General features: G+C 37.7%; 1 protein-coding gene across 2 annotated transcripts in view; it reads right to left on the bottom strand.

The window, feature by feature from the left end:
* Positions 1 to 26,138, bottom strand: part of LOC115623455 (venom metalloproteinase 3) — a 63,646-nt gene that overhangs the window by 12,098 nt on the left and 25,410 nt on the right. For both annotated transcript variants that reach the window (XM_030517815.1, XM_030517823.1), the window contains exons 5-12: positions 18,356 to 18,485; positions 11,276 to 11,544; positions 8,494 to 8,598; positions 8,250 to 8,392; positions 4,646 to 4,701; positions 3,343 to 3,469; positions 1,767 to 1,931; positions 1,481 to 1,712 (exon numbers count right to left, since the gene is read on the bottom strand). In XM_030517815.1, the coding sequence (XP_030373675.1) occupies positions 1,481 to 1,712; positions 1,767 to 1,931; positions 3,343 to 3,469; positions 4,646 to 4,701; positions 8,250 to 8,392; positions 8,494 to 8,598; positions 11,276 to 11,544; positions 18,356 to 18,485 (1,227 nt within the window). The remainder of the gene's footprint in view (positions 1 to 1,480; positions 1,713 to 1,766; positions 1,932 to 3,342; positions 3,470 to 4,645; positions 4,702 to 8,249; positions 8,393 to 8,493; positions 8,599 to 11,275; positions 11,545 to 18,355; positions 18,486 to 26,138) is intronic.

Genomic DNA, 26,138 nt, shown 5'->3' with positions numbered 1-26,138 from the left:
TACATTTTTCAGCTCCCGCAAACCTAATATACTCTTGTACATTTCATGTACAGAGTATAAAAAAAAAAGAAAAAAAAATTGGATCGATTTTACCTCTCTCGGTATTCGAACTCACGTAAAGGGTGTATAATTGCACATTTACATAGCAATTGCGTCTGTGTGTGTGTATGTATGCCTATGCGCATCTATTCGTGTCTGTGTAAGCATTTTCGCAGTCAACCAAACAGCAACATCAACAACAGCCGCGGGCAGCGCTTGAGCAGCGCTGCAGCAGCAAATATATTTATGGCTATAACTTCTTGGCAAATCGGTCTATCATAGTGAAACTTGGCATAAGGACACATAATTACTAACTGGGAGTATTTGCAAAATTTTAGTTCGAAATTCCAAGAATTACGGGAGTTAGAGAAAATCGCAGTTGCGGGGGAGAGGGGGGAGGGAGGGGAATTCCAAAATATACATTTTCTGCGTATTCACATAAGGCATCTGGGACTAAAATTTGGTGTTCCTAGGTCTTATAGTCTCCGAGATATAGGCGATTATACGAATGGAAAATCGGGAAAACCCCCATAGGGGGGAAGTGGGGGGGAAAATCAAAAAAATAAAACAAACTCGTATAGAATACACACATAACGCATCTTTGTGGAAAATTTGGTGTCTCTATCTCTTATAGTCTCTGAGATCCAGGTGTTCATACGGACGGACAGACGGACAGACAGACAGACAGGGCTAGATCGACTCGTCTTGTCACGCTGATCAATAATATATATACTTTGTGGGGTCTGCCACGCCTCCTTCTGCCTGTTACATTTTTCAGCTCCCGCAAACCTAATATACTCTTGTACATTTCATGTACAGAGTATAATAAACTTGACCTGCCTAGGATTTATGGGAACCTGGATACCAAGTTTGGTAATTCTAGCTCTTGTACCTTCTGAGATCCTTGCGCTCATACAGTAGGACTGATGGACAGACGGACATGGCTATATCGACTCGGCTTGTCACCCTGATCAAGAATATATATATTTTGTGGGGTCTGCCACGCCTCAATTTTAGTAGGTACATCCAGTTAGTACTAATGTGTCCGTGTGCCAAATTTCATCATGATAGGTCAATTGTGAAGAAAGTTATAGCCATAAATAAAATCGCTGCTCATGCGCTGCCTGCAGTTCTGCCGGCAGCGCTACCCGCAGCTGTTGTTGTTGTTGCTGCTTTGGTTCAACTTTGTGTTGCATACATACACGCATATAAACACGCATAGGTACGTGATGTAAATGTATGCTGTTAAAACTGAACATAAACATGTAGCGTTCTATCTTGTTTTAATACTGGTTTCTAGCTAATTTGTACAATCTAGCTAACCTTACATATGTTTAAACTTGAATACAAAACATCTAAATCACTCTTAAGGTAAAAAGTATCCCAAGTTTGCTTATAATGTCTATAATGCTAATTTATTGCAAAAACAAAATATACTTACATATCCATTACCACAAGCTGATCCCTCAGCAGCTGGCCGATATGCCACACAATACCCTGTCTGTGCATCAAAACAGAAAAGTTGCGCGCATACACGCTCGTCCTTGAAACACGCATAAGTGCCTCGATCACGTCTGCATTGAGCGTCCAGCGACAGCAAAGTTCCAGGCAAAGAGCGTCCCAATGCACTGTCCTCATGAGGAGCATTGTGCAAACAAGTGGCAGTGTCACCGCTATGCAGAGGTGAGTTATAGAATAACAATCAAATAAGACATTCTTGCACTTACTTTAAAAAATGATGAAAACTTTGCACTGTGCACGGGGACCATCTGAAGCCACGCTCTGTGTGACGCAAGTCTGACATAATGTAACCATCTTCCCAGCGGCAGCGTTGTGCACCTGGCCCTCCTAGGTAACTTGGTGGAGGTGATCCATCATGCACAGCTCCGAGTCTACGAAAATGATGAAGAATTAATAAGTGAACAAAACAAGCTTTTATTACTAAATACTTATTTAGTTTATTCTAGGTACTATTTACACAATAATTCGAAATATAGAAATATGTAAAATTTTCTCTAACGAACATTTTTTCTTTAATACCGTAGGTGTGGCAGACCATACAAAGTATATACATATACTATTGTCCATTTGTATAATTAGAACAAGAATGGAATGCTAAAATCGAGCAGGCTCAACTCTTAAATAGCCTGTACCTCCCACCAAAAAGGAATAAATGAAAAAAAAACATTTTTATAGCCTGTACCCAGAAGGAGGCGTGGCAGACCCCACAAAGTATATATATTCTTGATCACGATGACAATGCGAGCCGATATAGCCATGTCCGTCTGTCCGTCCGTCTGTATGAACGCAAGGATCTCAGGATGTACAAAAGCAAGAATAACCATACTCGATATTCAGAGTTTGGTTTTTTTTCTGATGCATCCCCCCCCCCCCCCTCTCCATTCCTCTCCAATTCCAAGAGATACGGAAGTTACGGGAATTATGGGATAAACACGAATTGCGGGGGAGTGGGGGGGGGGGGTGGGAGGGTTGCATCAGAAAAAAAACACAAACTCGTCTTTTCTCGGACTTACGAGAATCTGGATACCAAGTTTGGATATTCTTGCTCTTGTACTTGCTGAAATGCTTGCGTTCGTACAGACGGACGGACGGACAGACGGCTATATCGACTTGTCATTGTGATCAATAATATATATACTACCACGCCTCCTTCTGTATGTTACATACATTCGCAAGAAGAAAGTCCGAGAAAGGACGAGGATGTTTTTTCCAAAACTCCCGTAATTTTGTACTCAGATTTGGGAAATACCTCCCATTATTACGATAGGTAAATTATGAAGGATGTTATAGCTATAAATATATTCCCTGCCCAAGCTCTGCCCGCAGCTGTTGTTGTTCCTGCTTTGGCATGATTATACATTCTGATGTAAATGTATGTAATGTGTGCATGTATTGAATATTTTATATTTAATTTAATTAATTAATTAAATGTTCTTAATATATTTTTTTTTGTATTCCTTTCTTGTTTTTTAATAATTTAATTATTTTTTTTGTAATTATTTTTTTTTGTAATTTTTTTTTATTTTGTGGAGAGTACAGGCTATTTTACTGTCGACTATAGCGTTCTCTCTTGTTTTTGTTTTTTTTTTTATATGTATATAGTATTTCTATATTACAATTTTATATAGTTTAATTTTCCTTACAAATAAATATGTGCTTTAACTTCATAAAAAATAAAATATAAACGAAACAGAGATCATTTTGGAACACGAAAAATGTATATGATATTTGACGATTTGTAGCCAAACTACACTATTATTTAATTGAATACATATTACTTACAAATGTCCTACTTCGTGTGCTGCCACAATGATGCCACTAAAGCCGCCTGTGTCTTCAATGATTGCAACACTGTTCACCTTTTCCAATCGCTTATTTACCACGCAGGCGCCACCGACGTAAGCAAAGCCTAATAAAAAGTAATTGGATTTTAAATGGAGTGGAAACACACAACTGATTAGATTATTGAAAATATGTGGGATGTATGGGTATACTATTATTAGTTGTATTTACTTGTAGGATTTTGGCTCGAAGGGTGTATTGTTGTGTGATGGTGTCGAATTTCTTAAATTAGTGCATGTCCTTTACCCGTTTTTAAAAGGTCCAATTAGAAAATTGTGATTAGATGGTTTCTATTTTATGTACTATACTTCCCTTATATTAACATTTTTATGTGTATAAAATATATATGCGAATATAAATCAAACTTCAAATTGATGTATCAATAAAATCTACTGAATTCGGTTGAATAACCATTTAAAAATGAGAGAAAGAGAATTACTTAGGTCGAATATCTCTGAGCCTGTTAATGTAGCTTCTGGCGTACCTCACGATATTATTTTGGCCCTTTTACAAATTAATATTCAAAGCTTACATTTACGCTATCCTAAACAAGGCAAAAAATGGTCTGCTATACTTGTATAATGCTATAATGAAAGAAGTGATTCACTTCTTCTACACCCCCATAAGGGGAAGTGGGGGGAAAACCAAAAAAAAGAAAACAAACTTGCACAGCGTACACACATAACGCATCTTTGTGCAAAGTTTGGTGTCTCTACTTCTTATAGTCTCTGAGATCCAGATGTTCATAAGGACAGACGGACGGACAGACAGACAGGCATACAAGTAGATCGACTCGTATTGTTCTGCCTGTTAAATTTTTCAGCTCCCGCAAACCTAATATTTTCTTTTACATTTCATGTACAGAGCATAAACAAGAAAAGAGTTATATAGCTAAGCGCTAAGGTGGCATGTATTTTAAAGTAATTATAATATTAAAAAATCAATATATAAATATATGTTATTATACATAAAAAAAAGTTGATTATACCTACTTCTATACTCGTACTACACATACTGAATATACATAACTACAACAAAATTACTATTTTAACAATACTTGTAAGAGAGGCTAGGTTTAAATTCTGAAAATAGTAACGACACGGGGGTTACTAGTACGTACATGTATTTGTATTGAAATAAAAGTTTAAATATCATCGACGGGTTTTGTCTTAAATATTTCTTAATGTTGATTTTATTTAATATTTTTGCTACGGGCTTGCAAACAATTTATTTTCATGTTTACCTGCAGTACCGCGATTACATTCACCATATGCAGAAGTGCGACGGCACATATCAAGTCTGCGGACGAAAGGTTTTTTAAATAATTATGTTGTTTGATTTTATTTATATGTTTTGTAATCGTAGTAACCATGTCACAAATAAAATCGAAAATAGGTTGCGAAAAGAAATTAAAACATATGTAGACAGGAAATATAAATATATACATAAATAGGTCATTACAATGATAGTAAAAAGTTTAAAGAATTGAAGTAGTTGATGACGAAAAGAAGACTCTTATCTGCTCCGCTAATAATATATGGTGGTTATGTGAAACTCTCAAAATAGTAATGCATGTTGCACTTTCTTGGAATAATTTAATTGTATAGATATAAAAAGTACATATGTATGTGGGGGTCTAAAGATGACGGTTGTTGTTTGAATCGAGTTGCTTTCAAACACCTAAGTTTTGGCGAATGGCAATGCAACATATGAAAATAAACATAAGAGCAAATGAAAGCAAAATTAAAATATGTATATAAAAAGTTAGACGCCACGCAGGTAAGTGTTCTTATAATATTGATGACCCTCACATTATTGCAATTCCTGGATATCAAAATAAATATTACATGTGTCCAATTATCAGACGATCACGATTATTTAAACAATTAAGAGCATAAGAGCAAATGTCTGCCGAGCAAAAGAGATTTCGCCAAGCGTTACAGTTTCACTAGCAGAAGAAACTAATCTAGTCAAACCAACCTCAAGCCAATCGAATAATTATGCGTGTATGTGAGTGTTTGTGTGTGTCTGTGTATTTCTCGTGTTCCAGTGCAAAGCAGTAAGAACAACAAAAACTGCGGACACTGCTTGGTATATACTGGGTGCGCCATCTTCGGTGTGTAGATATTGAATGGCTTTGTCATTAGTGAACCGATTGACTTGAGTAGACCAGTGTTGAAAACCTCAGTTCAAGAAATTGTACAGAACCAAATTAAATAAAAATATCTCATACTTGAAAATTGGTTGTTTATTTTCAAAGATATTTAGTGTTTATATACCGACATAAAAGATGGCGCACCCTGTATGTATAAATATATGGCAATAACTTGCTGTTAAATCGGCCTATCATTTTGAAACTTGGCATACGGAGTGATAATCATAATAATCTAACTGGAAGTATCTTTCGAATTTTAATGAAAAATTCAAAGAAATGCGGAATTTATGGAAAAGTAGTGATTGTGGGGGAGAGGAAAGAGGGAGGGTAATTCCAAAATACAAAATTTTCTGCGTATTCACAAAAGGCATCTGGGACTAAATGTCGGAGTTCCTAGCTTTTATAGGGTCTGAGATATAGGCGATTATAAGAATGGAAAATCGGGAAATCTCCCATAGGGTGGAAGTGGGGGGGGGTGGGGGTAGGTTAATCAAAAAAATAAAACAAACTTGCTCAGCGTACACACATTAGTGGCCATTGTGCAAAATTTGGTGTGTCTAGCTCTTATAGTCACTGAGATCCAGGTGTTCATACGGACAGACAGGCAGACGGACGGACATACGTTTGCTGCTTTGGTTCAACTATGTGTTACATACATACACGCAGAGACACGATTCTGATGTAAATTTTTTCTATTGTAATTGTACATAAATTATGTATGTATGAATGTGTTGAATATTTAATATTTTATTTAATTAATTAATTAAATTTTGTTTCATAAATTTTCCTTTTTTGTGGAGAGGACAGGGTATTTTACTGTCGGGCTTGCTCGACTGTAGCGTTCTATCTTGTTTTGTTTCTTGGAAATAAGCACAATATCAGAGAGAGAAAAAAAGTGCTACCCTTGGTATTCGAAGTCAAGTTAAGGGTGTATAATTAGACATTTACACAGGAATTGTGTCTATGTGAGTGCATGCAAGCCTATGCGTGTCTATTCGTGTCTGTGTGTGTGAGTATGCATGCAACATTTGGCCAAATATTATATATGGCTTTAAGTTCCTGATAAATCGGTCTATCATAAGGAAACTTAGTAGACGGACACATAATCACCTACTGGAGGTATTTGCCAAATTTATTTCCCAATTTTCAAAATCATAAGAATTACGGGAGTTATGGATAATCATGAATTGCGGTGAGAGGGGGAAGGGAGGGAAATTCCAAAATACACATTTTCTGCGTATTCACATAAAATTTCACTAAAATTTTGTGTCCCTATAGTCTCCGAGATATATACGAACGAAAATCCCCCATAGGGGGGGAAATAATAGAAAAAACAAGAAAGGAATGCTAAAGTCGAGCAGGCTCAACTCTTAAATACCCTGTACCATCCCACAAAAAAGAAATTAAATTAATTTAATTAATTAATTAAATTAATTAACTAAATTAATTAACTAAATTAAATATAAAATATTCCATACATGCATACATACATTTACATTTACATCAGAATCGTGTCTATTCGTGTTGGTGTACTTGTACATACTTGTATGTATGTATGTGTGCATTGGGCCTGGTTATATGGCTATAACATTCTTTTCGATCACCCTATCATAATGAAACTTGGTATACGGATATATAATCACTAACTTAATGTAACTACCAAATTTTAGCTAAAAATTCCAAGAATTACGGGATTTATTGAAAATCGTTAATAGGGGGGAGTGGGGGGTGGATCAGAAAAAATTAACAAACTCGTCCTTTCTCGGTCTCAGGAGGATCAGGAATCTGTATACCAAGTTTGGTTCTAGCTCTTATACTTTCTGAGATCCTTGCGTTCATACAGACAGACAGACGGACACACAGACGGACATGGCTATATCGACTCAGCTTGTTATGCTGATCAAGAATATATATACTTTGTGGGGTCTACCACGCCTCCTAAAATTGCTGCCCGTGCTCTGCTTGTAGCTCTGCCCGCAGCTGTTTTACTGTCGGGCTTGCCCGTTCTCTTTTGTTATACATAAATATATAGACTCTTGTACCAGATGAGCAAACACTTGAGCTTGAAACTGCTCGCTCTACCCCCTTATGCATGTATTTATTTAGTTCACATATGAATATTAAGTAAGTATGTCTGATTGATCCTGTTTGGTGGCAAATTCATGTATATATGTATGTATGTATATATTCTATAGATAAGTTATTTGTGTATAATGATGTTATGCAATCTATACAACACATTAAGATATATACTATATACATATGTATATAGTATATAGTTTAGTATTACAACGAAATATTTATGAATGTATGTTAAGCCCCGCCTTTGCCCATAGCTCTAAGGTGTTAATATTTTAACCCTGATATCCAGTGTTTCTATGATAAAGTGTTGTGTATGTGTTTATACGTGTTGCTTGGATGTTCCCACTATTGGTACTAAAAATTGTTGGAATGTTCTTTACCCGCTGTGCCCTTGGTGCAACGGCCGCCTTTACGCCTGCGACACATATCATACCTGTTTATAAGTAGACATAATAGGTAAAGAATAGAGATTGAAGAATTTATTGAATGGAAATGTTTCCATAGATGGTAAAAAGCATAGAAAATATAAGAATGCACGAAATAAAAAAGATTATCGTGGAAGAAGAAATGCCGCAACATTATAGCGAACCATATTTTTGCTGATACTCACTTAGTAATGGCCACAGCGATATCGTACACAGGTAAACGACGTTCACGAAACAAGTATTTACCCATATCGGTTAGCGCTGCAGCTGAGTCAATGGCATCGCGACCTACACGATTGCGTTCTAAATAGGGCGTGGCATCGCGACCCTGAAATGTTTTGCCAAAAAGTGTATTACTCCAGGTGATATGGACATTGAAGCTTATGGGATTTATTTTTTAACTTACAACTAAGAAACACCAGTACTTACGCGAGATATAATGATGCCGGCTATACTTATTCGTATTTTGGGTCCTTTTAGCAGACGATAACGCAAATCAACGCCATTCCAGAACGAGATGAAGTAGCGTTTGACCTGTGAATATCAAAAAGCACAATTCCATGGAATTAAATGGACTATGAACAATAAATAAAATTATGAACATATTTTAGGACTGCGATAGTAGTACATCTATATATACATATATAAAACAGTTTGTCCTGACTGACTGACTAATTGGTGATCACCACACTGCGCATATGGTAAGCTCTAAGAATTTGGATTTAAGTATCGTTTCAAAGTGTATGTTAGATGACAAAGGGGTTTTGGAAAATCTTGGCCCCTAAGAGAGAAAAAGGCTCAAAAGTTTGTATGAACGAATACAAAATCTTCTTCATAATTGGTTTATTTGTAGTATTCAGTGGAGCTTAAATTATTGGAATTTTAGCATTTTTCACTTTTTATACTCTGTACATGAAATACACATAAGTATCTGTCTGTTCATCTGTCTGTATTATCACCTGGATCTCAGAGGCTATAAAAGCTATTCATATACACCAAATTTCACAAAAATATACCTTATGTGTGTACGCTGTGCAAGTTTGTTTTATTTTTTTGACTTTCCCCTCCACTACGAATTTCGGATACGTCGTTCGTATAATATACGTCGGAGACTGTAAGAGCTTAAGACCCCAAATTTAGTACAAGATGAATTGTGTGCATACGCAAAAAAAATGTATTTCGGAATTTCCTTCTGTCCCTACTCTCCCCCGCTATTAGTTATTTACCATAACTATCGTAATTCTTGAAATTCCAAATTTGGCAAATATCTCAAATTACTAATAACAAGAGAGAACGCTACAGTCGAGCAAGCCCGACAGGTTAATACCCTGTACCCAGGTAAACTTCCGTCACTGAGTTATATGCGCCCATAGCAGCAGCAAAAAGAGGAAGAAGAAGAGCGAACTTGTTGCTGCAGTTTGGGGAGGTTGTACTGGCGAGAATTTGTTTCGCTAATAACTTTTCTTAGAATTGACCGAATTAAACAACAGTAGACAATTATATATAAATTATGTGTGCAAAGTTTGGTTTAGGTAGCATTTGAAATGTGGACGCTATTGACGAAATTCTGTGGCGGGGGAAGGGGGGGAAAATTAAAAAAAAAAAATAAACTTCTTCCTTACTCGGACCTAGGAGAATCTGGATGCCAACTTTGGTTATTCTAGCTTTTATAGTTTCTGAGATCCTCGCGTTCATCCAGACGGACAGACGGACGGACATGTCTAGATCGATTTCTCTCGTCATGCTGATCAAGAATATATATACTTTATGGGGTCGGAGATGCTTCCTTCTGTATGTTACATACTTTGCACAAACCTAATATACCCTTTTTACCCTACGGGTACAGGGTATAAAAAGTCCGTACGTCAAGTTTCATTATAATAGCTCAATTTGAAAGGAAGTTATTGTTTTAAGTGTACTCTCTGCCAAATCGTTGCCCGCAGATGTTGTTTTTGTTTCTGCTTTGCATAGACATACAAGGCATACATAGCCACACATAAACATGAATAGATGCACATAGACACAATTCCTATGTAAATGTGCACTTTTAAACCATTTACGTTAGACCGAATACCCAATGAGGTTTATCCGGTATAAAAAAATGTTTGTAATATTAAAATTTCCTTACTTTTTCACTTTTCACTTTTTATACTCTGTACATGAAATGTACAGAAGTATATTAGGTTTGCGGGAGCTAAAAAATGTAACAGGCAGAAGGAGGCGTGGCAGACCCCACAAAGTATATATGTATATTCTTGATCAGCATGACGAGACGAGTCGATCTAGCCCTGTCTGTCTGTCTGTCCGTCTGTATGTCTGTATGAACACCTGGATCTCAGAGACTATAAGAGCTAGAGACACCAAATGGCACAAAGATGCGTTATATGTGTACGCTGTGCAAGTTTGTTTTATTTTTTTCATTTTCCCCCCCACTTCCTCCCTATGGGGGTTTTCCCGATTTTCCATTTGTATAATCCCCTATATCTAAGAGACTATAAGACGTACGGAGACCAAATTTTAGTCCCAGATGCCTTTTGTGAATACCCAGAAAATGTGTATTTTGGAATTTCCCTCCCTCCCCCCTCTCCCCCGCAAATTGCGATTTTCTCTAACTCCCGTAATTCTTGGAATTTCGAACTAAAATTTTGTAAATACCCCCAGTTAGTAATTATGTGTCTGTACGCCAAGATTTACACCGATTTAACAAGAAGTTATAGCCATAAAAATATTTGCTGCTGCAGCGCTGCTCAAGCGCTGCCCAAGCGCTGCCCGCGGGTGTTGTTGATGTTGCTGTTTGGTTGACTGCGAAAATGCTTACACAGACACGAATAGACGCGCATAAACATACATACACTCACATTGACGCAATTGCTTTGTATATGTGCAATTATACACCCTTTATTATTGTAACATATGTACATGTATGTATGTATGTATATATGTAAACATATGTACAGAGTATTTCAAAGTCGGGACACCCGACTTTAGCTATTTTACTTGTTTTCATTAAAAACGCAATCCAAAAATTTTTGTTACTCTACAACTCTAGAAAGTTAGCGGACTCTTCCCAAAATATTACAATTTCATGTTGCCCATATATAGTAATATTTCATCTTCATTCCACTTTTGTATGTCTAAAATATAAACTATTTTTATAATTATTTAACGTTGACCAAAATATTACATAATATTTATTATTTGAAGAACGTACTTGCAAATTATCACCACCATGCAACCGATAGCCATCGTAGTCAACAATCACCAGAACTTCTGGATAAATAATATAAGGAGCTTGACGTCTGGCCCTATTATGTAAACCTGCTGTTTGAGAATCGGAATCAACTGCAGCCCCAGCACTTTTGCTTAAATTGTCGTAAGTTTTGAAATTGTCGCGATTACGCTCGGTTGTAGTACGTTTCTTACGATGCTGCAGCCGGTCTATTTTTCCGCTTGTCAACACATCGTCGGGTTCCATGTAGGCTGTAAAGAAGAAATACACAAGAAATTTAGTTGTTACTCGTACCGCAGGTTTTAATATAAAATTTTCCTTTGGATATGAACAAAAGATAAATAGTGAATAACAATTTAACAGTTTGAACATTTTTTTATACCCTGTACCCGTAGGGTAAAAGGCATATTAGGTTTGTGCAAAGTATGTAACATGCAGAAGGAAGCATCTCCGACCCCATAAAGTATATATATTCTGAATCAGCATGACGAGAGAAATCGATCTAGACATGTCCGTCCGTCTGTCCGTCTGGATGAACGCAAGGAAAAGTTATTAGCGAAACAAATTCTCGCCAGTACAACCCCCCCAAACTTAAGCAACAAGTTCGCTCTTGAACTAACTTTTCTTAGAATTGACCGAATTGAACAAAATTTTGAACAACAGTAGACAATTATATATAAATGATGTGTGCAAAGTTTGGTTTAGGTAGCATTTGAAATGTGGACGCTATTGACGAAATTCTGTGGCGGGGGAAGGGGGGGAAAATTAAAAAAAATAAAATAAACTCGTCCTTTCTCGGACCTAGGAGAATCTGGATGGCAACTTTGGTTATTCTAGCATTTATAGTTTCTGAGATCGTTGCGTTCATCCAGACGGACAGACGGACGGACATGTCTAGATCGATTTCTCTCGTCATGCTGATTCAGAATATATATACTTTATGGGGTCGGAGATGCTTCCTTCTGTATGTTACATACTTTGCACAAACCTAATATACCCTTTTTACCCTACGGGTACAGGGTATAAAAAGGGCATTCAAACGGTCGAGAGTAAAATTTGGTGCTTTTCAAATATATGTAATTATACCCTGTACCCAAAGGGTACAAGGGTATATTAGTTTTGTGCGAGTGCACATGGAACACACAGAAGGAGGCGTGGTAGATAATGTATATATATTCTTCATCAGCATGACAAACCGAGTCGATATAGCCATGTCCGTCTGTCTGTCTGTATGAACGCAAGGATCTCAGAAAGTATAAGAGCTAGAATAACCAAACTTGGTATACAGATTCTCCTGAGCCCGAGAAAGGACGAGTTTGTTCATTTTTCCCGATGCACCCCCCACTCCCTCCTATTTTCTATAGCTCCCGTATTTCTTGGAATTTTGAACTAAAACTTGGTAAACACATCCAGATAGTGATTATATATCCGTATAATAAGTTTCATTTGATGGGTTGATCAGAAAGAAAGTTATAGCCATATAACCAGGCTCAATGCACACACACATACATACATACATATGTACAAGTGCACAAACACACATAGATTCTGATGTAAATGTAAATGTATGTATGTATGTATGGAATATTTTATATTTAATTTATTTAATTAATTACGTAATTTTTATTTAATTAATTTAATTAATTTATTTTTTTGTGGGGTGGTACAGGGTATTTAAGAGTTCAGCCTGCCTTTAGCATTCCTTTCTTGTTTTTATAATGGGAGCTAGTCTCAATTTATATTAACAAGCTTAGTTAATTTTCTAAAAAGAATTCGGATGTTTCTCAGTTGAATAGAAGCTCAGTTTTTGCAAGCTCACATCAGAGCAATTATTGAAAGGAAGTTAAGGGAGATAAAGAAATCCTAAATTATTTTGTTTCACGATTCCGAACTTAAAGTAGTTAGGACTCCATATTCTGAAAAAAAGGTATATAATTATTCGCATTCAAATTTTTTTTGTTTATTACATTACAGCTGCCCGTTTTGCCAACTTGACATACGAACACATAATCACCATTTGAAGGTATTTGCCAAATTTCAGTCAAAAATTTCAAGAATTACGAGAGTTAAGGAAAATAACTATTTGCTGGTGCGTGGGCGGATGCAAGAAATACACACTTTCTGCGTATTCATATAAGGCATCTTGGCATCAAATTTGGTGTCTCTAGCTCTTATAGTCTCTGAGATCCAGGTGTTCATTCGGACAGCCAGACAGATAGATAGACAGACAGGGCTAGGCTAGATCGACTCGTCTTGTCATGCTGATCAAGAATATATATACTTTGTGGTGTATGCCACGCCTCCTTCTGCCTGTTACATTTTTCAGCTCGCGCAACCCTAATATACTCCTGTACATTTCATGTACAGAGTATAAAAACTTCAAAAAACCAAGTATACAGTTTTTCTTGGAATTATTCGGAGAGTATACAAACTAAGTTTGAAGTCGAATGCAGATTTTTCATACAAACTTTGGAACCTATTGTCTCCCCTTTGGAACTCGAATTTTTTATAGGATACTTGAGCCCAAATTTCAGCTTTGTAGCTCTTGGGCTGTGGGCTGTTGACGCGGTTTCCTTTTGTGCCCCAACATTTTTTTACAGGAAAACTCCTCTATTTCGATTTGCTAGGGAGAGGGAGAGAAATTCCAAAATACACATTTTTTGCGTATTCACAGAAGGCATCTTGATCAATATCAGAAAGAAGTGATCCTCTTGCCATTTTTATTTAATTTAAAGAAAAAAGTGCCCAATAATATCCTTACAGAACAAACTGTCGCCAGCCAAAAAAAGAATGAGAATCTAAGTAGTGCAGCTATAGTTATGCACCATGCAGAAAACAATATTTTAATATAACTGTAAATATTGCAAGGAAAGGGTTGTTGTTTATTATCTCTTCCCATGCTCTCTCTAACGGTAATCGATTTTTTTTATCTCCCTCCCCCCTCTCCACCACAACCCGTGATTCTTGGAATTTCGAACTCAAATTTTGCAAATACCCCCAGTTAGTGATTATGTGTCCGATGCCAAGTTTCATTATGATAGACCGATTTAACAAGAAGTTATAGCCGATTTAACAATATGTTATAGCCATAAATATATTTGCTGCCCAAGCGCTGCCCGCAGCTGTTGTTGGTGCTGGTGCTGGTTGACTGCAAACATGCGAACACAGACACGAATAGACGCGCATACACATACATACATTCACATAGACGCAATTGTATATGTATATGTGCAATTATACTCCCTTTACGTGAATTTGAACATCGAGCGAGGTAAAATCAATCAAAATTTTTTTTTAAATTTCTATAATTATTCTAAACATATGTAAAGAGTATTTCAAAATCGGGATTTTAGCTCTTTTACTTGTTGGATCTCCAAAGGAGGGAAAACTATCTCCAAAGTTTGTTTGAAAATTCTTCAGTTTTCCACCGATCAACTTCAAATTTAGTTTTTTTTATAAAATATTACAAAACAAGTAAAAAAGCTAAAGTCGGGTGTCCTGCATACTCGGTTTTTATACTCTGTACATGAAATGTACAAGAGTATATTAGGTTTGCGGGAGCTGAAAAATGTAACAGGCAGAAGGAGGCGTGGCAGACCCCACAAAGTATATATATTCTTGATCAGCGTGACAAGACGAGTCGATCTAGCCCTGTCTGTCTGTCTCTCCGTCTGTCCGTCTGTCCGTCCGTATGAACACCTGGATCTCAGAGACTATAAGAGATAGAGACACCAAATTTTGCACGAAGATGCGTTATGTGTGTATTCTATACGAGTTTGTTTTATTTTTTTGATTTTCCCCCCCCACTTCCCCCCTATGGGGGTTTTCCCGATTTTCCATTCGTATAATCGCCTATATCTCGAAGACCATAAGACCTAAGAACACCAAATTTTAGTCCAAGGTGCCTTGTGTGAATACGCAGAAAATGTATATTTTGGAATTTCCCTCCCTCCCCCCTCTCCCCCGCAAATGCGATTTTCTCTAATTCCCGTAATTCTTGGAATTTCGAACTAATTTTTTGCAAATACCCCCAGTTAGTAATTATGTGTCCGTATGCCAAGTTTCATTATGATAAACCGATTTAACAAGAAGTTATAGCCATAAATATATTTGCTGCTGCAGCGCTGCTCAAGCGCTGCTCAAGCGCTGCCCGCGGGTGTTGTTGATGTTGCTGTTTGGTTGACTGCGAAAATGCTTACACAGACACGAATAGATGCGCATAGGCATACATACACTCACACAGACGCAATTGCTATGTAAATGTGCAATTATACACCCTTTACGTGAGTTCGAATACCGAGAGAGGTTAAATCGATCCAATTTTTTTTATTCTTTTTTTTTTTTTTTTTTTTATTTTCTATGATTATTGTAAACATATGTACAGAGTATTTCAAAGTCGGGACACCCGACTTTAGCTTTTTTACTTGTTTGAAATTTGTCTTTGGCACTGAATTATTTTAATAATATAATAATTATATTTCTTTACTATTTTTCAAATGAAAAGTTTGTGTTATTAATGTTGTTCGATCGATTTTAAATTTGTTTACGGTTACCAACACACAAGGGCGTAAGCCACACGTTCATTAATATTACAAGAATTACTGGAGTTAGAGAAAATCGCAATATACATTTTCTGCGTATTCACACAAGGCATCTTGGACTAAAATTTGGTGTTCCTAGGTCCTATAGTCTCCGAGATATAGGCGATTATACGAATGGAAAATCGGGAAAACCCCCATAGGGGGGAAGTGGGGGGAAAATCAAAAAAATAAAACAAACTCGTATAGAATACACACATAAGGCATATTTGTGCAAAATTTGGTGTCTCTATCTCTTATAGTCTCTGAGATCCAGGTGTTCATACGGACGGACAGACGGACAGACAGACAGACAGGGCTAGATCGACTCGTCTCATCATGCTGATCAAGAATATATATACTTTGTGGGGTCTGCCACGCCTCCTTCTGCCTGTTACATTTTTCAGCTCCCGCAAACCTAATATACTTCTGTACATTTCATGTACAGAGTATAAAAATGTAGTAATACAGTACTTATCTTAATGGGGTATTTTAGTCGCCGAAATAGGCCGCTGTGCCCGACTCACAGCGAGTGATTAGTATTGCATTAGTGCAAGTTTATTTAATGATGATTAGTTAAGTAAAAAAGGATGTTACTGCTTAAGTTACTAGGGGATTGTATAAAAGAAATTAAATGGTAGAGTTCATTATAATTTGAACACAGAAGAAGGAGAGTAAAGGGCGAAATTTGACGTACAGCGCAGAAGATGTAGAGGCCGGAAATTTTTGAAGGTCTAGAGGGAACTACGAAGCTTATACGATGAATTAGGTTGCCTGAAGAGAATTCTCCCGCCAGTAGCTTGTAAATAAAAACTACACCAGGTTCTTCGATGGTGCAAGGTAGGGAGATCGATCAAACGTAATCTGTCACGATAAGGTGCAATCAACGCACAGCCCAAATGGTAAGCGTTAAAAAGTTCTCAAAGTGTGGATGAGCACCAAGAAGTGGTTTTAGAAAACTGGAAAACTTGGTTTATATATTTACTTTGAGAAAGAATACAAGATAAACTGCGTTGTATATTTGTAACTTTTCATTAAAGAATAAAGAAATAATTATGATATACGTATGTATGTATGTGTGTATGCTCATTTAAATGTTGTGCAGTTGCATAAATTGACCAAATAACTTTGCCAAATTGTACAGCTTTTAATTCTAGAAATTACTTGCCTTGATGTATCCCTATCATACTACAAGTATATACATAAATATACATACATATGTATGTACATATAACCATACATAGTATTTATTGTACTTTATGTCCTAGATCTCCAATCGTACCAAAGTACTTTGCTGTTTAGGAACTCTTTAGAAACTTTAGAGAGTGTCGACAGAGAAATATCATATATATCATATATTCTGGGTTTAACAGTGGACTTCTTCGTTTTAAAAGAAGAAAGTAATACTAGAGTCAAGCGGGCTCAATTCTTAAATACCCTCTTCCACATTTTTATGCTCTGTACATGAAATGTACAAGAGTATATTTGGTTTTCAGGAAATGAAAAATGAAACAAGGAGAAGGAGGCGTGGCAGACCACAGAAAATATAGATATTCTTGATCAGTACGACAAGACGAGTCGTTATAGCCATGTCCGTCTGTATGAACACAAGGATTATAGAAAATACAAAGTGAGTTTCAAAGTAAACAGGACTTTTTGAATCTAGCGCCCCCTGATGGTGCTATCTATATGTCTATATGTCGACTGGTGCGTTAGAATCTGCTATCTTTATCGATTGTCCAGTGAGAATTTCATGACATTTCATCGATTGGAAGGGAAGTTATTGCGTTTTAAGTGTCAGTATGTTTGTGTTATCGGTGCGAGAATGAGCTTCGAACAAAGAGCCAACATTAAATTTTGTTTTAAAATTGGTAAAACATTTACCGAAACGTTTCAATTGATGGAACAAGTTTATGGCGATGAGTGCCTATCCCGTAGCAGAGTGCACGAGTGGTTTCAGCGTTTTCAAAGTGGTCGTGAGGACATAAATGACGATCAACATGTGGGCCAATTAAAATTCGTGATCACCGAAAATTCTATCGAAACTGTGCGTGAATTCATCAAAAATCAGCCGAAATCATCATTGAAATTGATGGAAATGGAATTGAACATCTCCAAAACATCGATTTATCGCATTTTGACCGAACATTTGGGTTTGTTCCGCACAAATTGACTGACGACCAAAAATTGCTCAGAATCGATCGACGCTTGTGACCGATTATTTGACCCAAATTCACATTCATAGAGAGTATAACCAATCTTGGCATCCAGTTCCTCCTTACAAAGGACCCTGTGGCTAGGTATATAACTTCTTGTAAAATTGAGTAATTCCATAAAGCATGCATACAACAACATTCCAACATTCCATTAGTTAGGCTTATAAAGTGGGGAAACATCGGTCGAAGCCCTGTCCCGTCTATTGAAAACCCATTTCACCCATATATAACATTGTACTAAAATAATCCAAGCTATTTTGTTAACTTACCAAAATCACTCATTTCATTGGCTAAATCATCTACTTCACGTTTGTAAACGATATGGTGAAGCACCTCATTGTTGGAGCTAATATTATGTAGCAGAGGCTTAATGACGAAATCGTGACCAATGCTTCCTTCCTGCAAATTATCATAAAAATCATATTTAATAATATAATAATAAACAAAAAAACAAGTAAAAAAGCTAAAGTCGGGTATCCCGACTTTGAAATACTCTGTACATATTAGTTTAGAATAATTATAGAAATTAAAAAAATTAAGAGAATTAAAAAAAAAAATTTTTCGATCGATTTTACCTTTCTCGGTATTTTAACTCACGTAAAGGGTGTATAATTGCACATTTACATAGCAATTGCATCTGTGTGAGTGTATGTATGCCTATGCGCATCTATTCGTGTCTGTGTAAACATGTTAGCAGTCAACCAAATCATCAACCAGCATCAACAACAGCTGCGGGCAGCGCTTGGGCAGCAAATATATTTATGGCTATAACTTCTTGTTATCAGTTTATCATAGTGAAACTTGGCATACGGACACATAATCACTAACTAACTAACGAATTTCAATAAAAAATTCCAAGAAACACGGGAATAATGGAAAATCACTAATTGTAGTGGAGAGGGGGAAGGGAGGGAAATTCCAAAATATTTTCTGCGTATTCACATAAGGCATCTTGGACTAAAATTTGTCTGAATGAGCCTGAAAGAGCTAATTCGTGCTATTGGTGGTATTCTAAGTAAAATACATGTACAGCCGTTTCCAAAGGTAAGCACTAACCGGTGGTTCATGCAGATGTATGGGGCCCATTTGACATAATGTCATTTGCTGGATCCAAATACTTTCTAACCTTCATCTATGACTAGTCTAGGCATATATGTATTTGTTTACTTTTTGCGCAAGAAAGTTGAAGTGTTCAATAAGTTCATCGAATTCAAAAACTTGGTTGAACGGCAAACAGATAAAAAGCTCAAATATATTTGAACCAACAATGGAGGCGAGTTCTACAACATAACGTTCACAACGGTCACGTACCAGTGACCTGCACAACCTGATTTCAATGGAAGAGTGGGATGACTGGGAAGAAGCCCTGTTTTAGCCATTCATTTTTCGGTTCCGTCGCAAATTTAAACCAAAGGGCATGAATACCGAATGTTTGGGTATTCGGTAGCAGCAAATGGCTATCGATTGTACGACCCAGAGGCGAGGACGATTGTCGAGAAACGAGATGTTCTATTTGATGAGCACTGTGGTGGTCAGACCAATGAATATACCGTAATAGTAGATCTTTCTGTATGCGAGGTCCAAGAGCATGCCTTTCACACGGATGGTGACAGAAGCATCGACGATGATGTGAGAATAGAATGATGTGAAGATTGGGCCAGGCCGACTGGAAGATTTTACAATCTATTTTTAACCGGCAGCTGCCATTTATCGTAGCCCTGGTCTTTGGCCGACGAAGGATGCCCAATATCGAAAATTAATAAAAACCTTTTCGATCTTTGGCTCGATAAATACAAAAAGTTCGAGTTGAGCAACCGAAGTGATTGGACGTGTGGTGTGTGCACGGAAGAGTTCGAAGTGTGCGACCGAATCGAGTAGACGCTTTATGTGTGTGCCGGAACAATTAGATATAAATTCCGTGAATTACAATGTAGGTTAGGCTTTGAAATTACAATAAAACGATATAACGTTACACCCCTGATCAGTTAAAGGCAGTTTGCTCATCGTTGCCGCTACAAACGAGTAACGACACAACATTTTATGGTGGCCTATGAGGGGATCCGTTATTTCACAATTTCAAGATTGCTGGTGTAATACATACAGATGTGCGGCAATCCCTAGTCTGAACATACACATAATGGAGACGTGCGGCAATCCCCAGTCCCAATAGAACATACACATATAGGAGGCCAGTCTCAATAAATACACTTAAGGACGTGCGGAAATCCCCAGTCTTACGAACTTCACACATACAAACATTCTACGATCGAACAAAATTGCTTTGGTGTACATCATCATACATTCTTACAAAGCGGCGACATCGGTTGCTCGGCGACAGACATACATACATATAAATGATAACGCACAAATGCTCTCGGCGAATCACACAGCAAGAAATAACGGGATATCAGTAAGTAAGTAAAACAAGTAAAAAAGCTAAAGTCGGGTGTCCCGACTTTGAAATACTCTGTACATATGTTTAGAATAAATATAGAAATTAAAAAAAATTAAGAAAATAAACAAAAACAAGAGAGAACGCTACAGTCGAGCAAGCCCGACAGTGTAATACCCTGTACCCAGGTAAACTTCCGTCACTGAGTTATATGCGCCCATAGCAGTAGCAAAAAGAGGAAGAAGAAGAGCGAACTTGTTGCTGCAGTTTGGGGAGGTTGTACTGGCGAGAATTTGTTTGGCTAATAATTTTTCTTAGAATTGACCGAATTGAATAAAATTTTGAACAACAGTAGACAATTATATATAAATTATGTGTGCAAAGTTTGGTTTAGGTAGCATTTGAAATGTGGACGCTATTGACGAAATTCTGTAGCGGGGGAAGGGGGGGAAAATTCCAAAAAAAAAAATAAACTCGTCCTTTCTCGGACCTAGGAGAATCTGGATGCCAACTTTGGTTATTCTAGCTTTTATAGTTTCTGAGATCCTCGCGTTCATCCAGACGGACGGACAGACGGACAGACGGACGGACGGACATGTCTAGATCGATTTCTCTCGTCATGCTGATTCAGAATATATATACTTTATGGGGTCGGAGATGCTTCCTTCTGCATGTTACATACTTTGCACAAACCTAATATACCCTTTTTACCCTACGGGTACAGGGTATAAAAATTTGATCGATTTTACCTCTCTCGGTATTCGAACTCACGTAAAGGGTGTATATTTGAACATTTACATAGCAATTGCGTCTGTGTGAGTGTATGTATGCCTATGCGCATCTATTCGTGTATGTGTAAGCATTTTCGCAGTCAACCAAACAGCAACATCAACAACAGCCGCGGGCAGCGCTTGAGCAGCGCTGCAGCAGCGCTGCATCAGCAAATATATTTATGGCTATAACTTCTTGTTTAATCGGTCTATCATAATGAAATTTGGCATACGGACACATAATAACCACCTGGGGGTATTTCCAAATTTCGAAATTCCAAGAATTACGGGAGTTACGATTTGCGGGGTAGAGGGGGGAGGGAGGGGAATTCCAAAATATACATTTTCTGCGTATTCACATAAGGCATCTGGGACTAAAATTTGGTGTTCCTAGGTCTTATAGTCTCCGAGATATAGGCGATTATACGAATGGAAAATCGGGAAAACCCCCATAGGGGGGAAGTGGGGGGAAAATAAAAAAAATAAAACAAACTCGTATAGAATACACACATAAGGCATCTTTGTGGAAAATTTGGTGTCTCTATCTCTTATAGTCTCTGAGATCCAGGTGTTCATACGGACGGACAGACGGACAGACAGACAGACAGGGCTAGATCGACTCGTCTCGTCATGCTGATCAAGAATATATATACTTTGTGGGGTCTGCCACGCCTCCTTCTGCCTGTTACATTTTTCAGCTCCCGCAAACCTAATATACTCTTGTACATTTCATGTACAGAGTATAAAAAATTTGATCGATTTTACCTCTTTTGGTATTCGAACTCACGTAAAGGGTGTATAATTGCACATATACAAAGCAATTGCGTCTATGTGAGTGTATGAATGTTTATGCGCGTCTATTTGTGTCTTTGTAAGCATTTTCGCAGTCAACCAAACAGCAACATCAGCAACAGCTGCGGGCAGCGCTTGGGCAGCACATTTTCTGCGTATTCTCATAAGGCATCTTGGACTAAAATTTGGTGTCCGTAGGTCTTATAGTCTCTTAGATATAGGCGATTATACGAATGGAAAATCGGGAAAACCCCCATAGGGGGGAAGTGGGGGGAAAATCAAAAAAATAAAACAAACTCGTATAGAATACACACATAAGGCATATTTGTGCAAAATTTGCTGTCTCTATCTCTTATAGTCTCTGAGATCCAGGTGTTCATACGGACGGACAGACGGACAGACAGACAGACAGGGCTAGATCGACTCGTCTCGTCATGCTGATCAAGAATATATATACTTTGTGGGGTCTGCCACGCCTTCTTCTGCCTGTTACATTTTTCAGCTCCCGCAAACCTAATATACTCTTGTACATTTCATGTACAGAGTATAAAAACTAAAGTCGGGTGTCCCGACTTTGAAATACTCTGTACATATGTATGTTTAGAATAATTATAGAAATTAAAAAAGTAAAAGAATTAACAAAAAAAAATTTGATCGATTTTACCTCTTTTGGTATTCGAACTCACGTAAAGGGTGTATAATTGCACATATACAAAGCAATTGCGTCTATGTGAGTGTATGAATGTTTATGCGCGTCTATTTGTGTCTTTGTAAGCATTTTCGCAGTCAACCAAACAGCAACATCAACAACAGCCGCGGGCAGCGCTTGGGCAGCACATTTTCTGCGTATTCTCATAAGGCATCTTGGACTAAAATTTGGTGTCCGTAGGTCTTATAGTCTCTTAGATATAGGCGATTATACGAATGGAAAATCGGGAAAACCCCCATAGGGGGGAAGTGGGGGGAAAATAAAAAAAATAAAACAAACTCGTATAGAATACACACATAAGGCATCTTTGTGGAAAATTTGGTGTCTCTATCTCTTATAGTCTCTGAGATCCATGTGTTCATACGGACGGACAGACAGACAGGGCTAGATCGACTTGTCTCGTCATGCTGATCAAGAATATATATACTTTGTGGGGTCTACCACGCCTCCTTATGCCTGTTACAATTTTCAGCTCCCGCAAACCTAATATACTTCTGTACATTTCATGTACAGAGTATAAAAAAACAGAACAAATGGTTTTTTCGGCAAAATCAATTTATTTTATTCAAAATACTCTGCTTCTGCTTCAATAGAGCTTTTTGCACAATCCAAAAGCATGTCGAACGAGAGTTTTAGCTCGTTGGCCGATATGGCCGCCAGTATGCCGGTACAAGCCTTTTGAATGGCCTCTACGTCTGCATAACGCTTTCCTTTCATGGGCAAATGCATTTTTCCGAAAAGGTAGAAGTCGCACGGTGCCATATCAGGTGAATACGGCGAGTGGTTAATGGTTAAAATGTGATTTTTGGTCAAATAATCGGTCACAAGCGTCGATCGATTCTGAGCAATATTTGGTCGTCAGTCAATTTGTGCGGAACAAACCGTGCACACACCATTCGTAAGCCCAAATATTCGGTCAAAATGCGATAAATCGATGTTTTGGAGATGTTCAATTCCATTTCCATCATTTTCAATGATAATTTCGGCTGATTTGGATGAATTCACGCACAGTTTCGATAGAATTTTCGGTGATCACGAATTTTAATTGGCCCACATGTTGATCGTCATTTATGTCCTCACGACCACTTTGAAAACGCTGAAACCACTCGTGCACTCTGCTACGGGATAGGCACTCATCGCCATAAACTTGTTCCATCAATTGAAACGTTACGGTAAAAGTTTTACCAATTTTAAAACAAAATTTAATGTTGGCTCTTTGTTCGAAGCTCATTTTCGCACCGATAACACAAACATACTGACACTTAAAACGTAATAACTTCCCTTCCAATCGATGAAATGTCATGAAATTCTCACTGGACAATCGATAAAGATAGCAGATTCTAACGCACCAGTCGACATATAGATAGCACCACCAGGGGGCGCTAGATTCAAAAAGTCCTGTTTACTTTGTAACGCACCATGTATATATACTCTCTAAAAAGGTTAGATGAATATGCTGCTGAACTCAAACAAGTACATCGAGATTTTCTAATGTCATTTAATGACAACCATACTAACATATATTGTGAAATTTTGGAAGCTTATGAACAGTCATTCTCTCCAATGTAGAAATGGCAAATTAACTTTCTAACATGCAAATTCAAACTTCGATCAAGCAAACATATCCGTCGTCTAGCGTACAACTGCCAAAGTTGCCTGTACCTACCTTTTCTTGAAATTTATAGAGTGGCCAGTATTTTACGACTCATTTGCACAACTTATACACATTCCATTTCCTTAGGCAAGCCTTGCCTAAGGTTGCGATATCCACCAAATGGACTTAACCGATACCAACAACGAAACATCTTATTTTCTGATTGTTCATGCATCAGATGAACAAGATCTCAAGATGTTAGAAATGTATGCATCAATGAATTAAAACTTCTCAATATCGAAATGAAGTCTTGCGATCATTGGATGGTACATCAACTTGTGACTAAACTTCCTTCAACAACTCTATAAGCATGGGAGCACTTTCTTGGTAGCTCATCTAACTTTCCTATATTTAGTACGATGAAGCAGTTTCTCAATAATCGCCTGATCAGCATCGATATTATTGAGAATCGGTCCATCAGCCAATAACCACGTCAAGCGGCTTCAACAACTTAGCAACGTACATCCAAAAACTATTCAGGTAATGCGTTTCAGAAACCAAATAGTTTTCATACAACCACAAACAACATGGCTTCCCATCGGTGTGTGAATTGCAGCGACAGCTGTCATGTGCTGCGTCGTTGTCCTGACTTTCTCGCAAAGCATTGTTTCACTCGAAAATCTATTGCTGAACGCACCAAGGTATGTTTTAATTGTCTTGATTCCGCACATACAAAATCGAAATGTGGCAGCAAACGAAACTGTCAACAATGTGGACAACGATATCACAAGCTTTTGCATTTTCCAACCAACAAACCAGACTACATAGCTGTTCCGCAAAAGCTACAAACTAGTACTTCAGATCAGGCAGTGGTCACAAACACAACGCAACTCATATCGGCAGTGACCAAGCCTTCATCTCAGTTAGTTCGCACTGTACTTTTGGCAATGGCTTTGGTCAAAATACATAATGACGAAACTGGGCAGTCATCCATAGGAAGAGCGCTAATAGATAATGTATCTAAAGAAACTCTCAGTACAGAGCATGTCCTACAATCTCTTGGCTTGAAACGTCATCCAATTTCGGCAGAGATCAACGGAGTCAATTACAACTCTAAGAATAGATGTATAGTAAATGGATAACCCAATTCAGACATAGCTCGTGTACCGACCGACAATTCAGCACACACATCGACACATCATATGTTTTAAAATCACTTACGTCTCAGTACACAGCTATACCAGTGATGCATCAGCTTGCAGATGATGAACGTGATTGCTATCCTCTTAGTGCACACGTTATCAAACATGACGTTTATGTGGATGACATATAAACTGGAGATTTTACTATCTCTGGAGCCATTGCCATTCGTGATCAACTTATTGCCATCTTACGCTGAGTAGGGATAAAGACGTACCACAGGCACTTCAAGAGCACTGGCAAAGCTATATCGTCACTTTACCCAACGTAGAGAGTATCAGAGTGCCACGGTGGCTGGGAATCGATTCATCGCAGATTATGTCAATTCAGCTGCATATATTGTGCGACGGATAATCGTTGGCCTACGGTGGTTGTGCATACCTTCGCGTGGAAAACAAGAATGGATTGGTGATTTCGCATTTGCTGACAGCTCGTAGCCGCGTTTCACCTACAAAGCCTTGGACAATCCCTAGCATAGAACTTTCTGGAGCAGTTCGAGGGCACACAACCTACGAGGCCTATATTGCAATTTTTATATGCCTTGCAACAAAGGCCATTCATCTGGAAGCAGTGACTGGCTTATCTACAGAACATT

Source organism: Scaptodrosophila lebanonensis, unplaced genomic scaffold (assembly GCF_003285725.1).
Source record: "Scaptodrosophila lebanonensis strain 11010-0011.00,11010-0021.00 unplaced genomic scaffold, SlebRS2 tig00000001-arrow-pilon, whole genome shotgun sequence".
NCBI lineage: Eukaryota > Metazoa > Arthropoda > Insecta > Diptera > Drosophilidae > Scaptodrosophila > Scaptodrosophila lebanonensis.
The sequence above is the reverse complement of the archived record's forward strand: the minus strand, read 5'-3'. Positions and strand labels throughout refer to the sequence as shown.